Source organism: Amblyomma mixtum, chromosome 1, assembly GCF_055824585.1.
Source record: "Amblyomma mixtum isolate Tamu chromosome 1, ASM5582458v1, whole genome shotgun sequence".
Lineage (NCBI taxonomy): Eukaryota > Metazoa > Arthropoda > Arachnida > Ixodida > Ixodidae > Amblyomma > Amblyomma mixtum.
Window position 1 is genome coordinate 165726904 of NC_143012.1, and position 1543 is coordinate 165728446.

The window sequence follows — 1543 nt, forward strand, 5'->3', positions numbered from 1 at the left end:
TGCCATCGGAAACAAACTGCAAGAAGTTTTCAAAAAAATTCATGAACTCCCTAAAATTGCCCTGTGGAGGGCGGTAAACAACAGCTATTAGTTCAAGGTTCTGCTTTAAAGTTAGGATTTCATAGTCTGGGGTAATAATACAATATTCAGAGAGAAGTTCGTAATCCCGAGTAGGTTCAACATAAATTGCAACACCACCCCCTTTGCGGTTAGTACGATTCATGACAAAACTCTTATAATTGTCAAAATGAAGTATGTCGCCCTCATCATAATACCATGTCTCGGACAACATTATTATGTTATATGAAAAAGAAAACTGACTTAGGAGATAAGATATGTTATCATGCTTTCCGGGTGCGGAGCGTGCATTAATGTGCAGAGCTGAAGTATACGATGCAGAGGGAGAGGGAACTGCTTGAGGTAAAACAAAATTGTAATATTCCATTGTCAATTTTTTGTTTTCTTAGGGTGATTGGCTATGAGGTGGTACTGAAAATATCTTAGCAAGATCGTCTTCTTGGGCAATGGGTACAATCTCAGAACCATCGGACTGCCTTGCAAGGATTTTTCCGTTTTGTGTCCACACTGACTTCCATTTGTGTTCCTTCTTACGCTTTATTGCCATACTTAGAAGCTTCTTCAGACTGGGGCATAAGTGTTCATTCACATATATCGGATTGTCATTATCCAGTCCAATGTCACGGTTGGTGAAGCGAGCTTTCTTTCCTTTCTTTAGTGTCATGTCACGTTTCACTCTAGACTTAAATTGTACAATTATATTTGTTTTGTCACTGTTTCGGATCGGAACCCGATGGCAAACCTCGATATCGTCTGCAGAGATTGGTTCTTTGATGACATCACCAATTTTTGATACAATGGCAGTGATGTTTTCATCTTCTGTTTTTGAAACACCCTGGATCTCAATGTTTGCATTCCTGGAGTATTGTTCAATGTGAACGAGCTGCTTTTCAAGGTCAGCATTTTTCTTTTCAAGAGCCACACATCTCTCAAGAGTTGCCTGGTTTTCCGTGGCAAGTTTAGCATTCTTTGCTACTTCCGCATCGAGTTTTTTCTTCAGTGATTCAATTTCTTCATAAGCAAACTCAAGACTCGTTGTCATGCTTTTCTGCTCAGACTTCAGATCGCGTATTTCATTACGCAAGTCCCTTTCATAGGCCTCTCGGGCCGTTTTAAATTCCTGCCTGAGATCATCTTTGAGCTTCGCGTAGATTTCTTCTTTGATTTTGGCAATTTCTTTTGACATCTTTACAAAGGAAAAACAGCCCTAGTCACTTGGCAGCAGCGACGGTAGAGTATGAAAAAGGAATACACCGTACAACATACAACATACACTGCACTAACCTGCGTAAAAACGGCAGAAACAGCGTGAGGTGATGCACCCAGGTCGCCGTCGCTACTGCCAGCTCGGGGAACTGTCGCTCGCCGCTGCTGCACGCGAAGAAGTTCCCAGTCACTCGGAACACTCGTAATATCAACATGCGGCCAATATAATATGCTGCGCGGCATAGCTACCACCATCTGT

At 41.9% G+C, this 1543-nt stretch overlaps 1 protein-coding gene across 1 annotated transcript; it reads right to left on the reverse strand.

Annotated features, from left to right (window-relative positions):
• Positions 1-293: 293 nt before the first annotated feature.
• Positions 294-1264, reverse strand: LOC149369673 (uncharacterized). The gene has a single exon (XM_089576090.1). It carries the CDS (start codon positions 1262-1264, stop codon positions 464-466), a length of 801 nt encoding a protein of 266 aa, XP_089432216.1. The 3' UTR covers positions 294-463.
• Between the last annotated feature and the right edge of the window lie 279 nt (positions 1265-1543).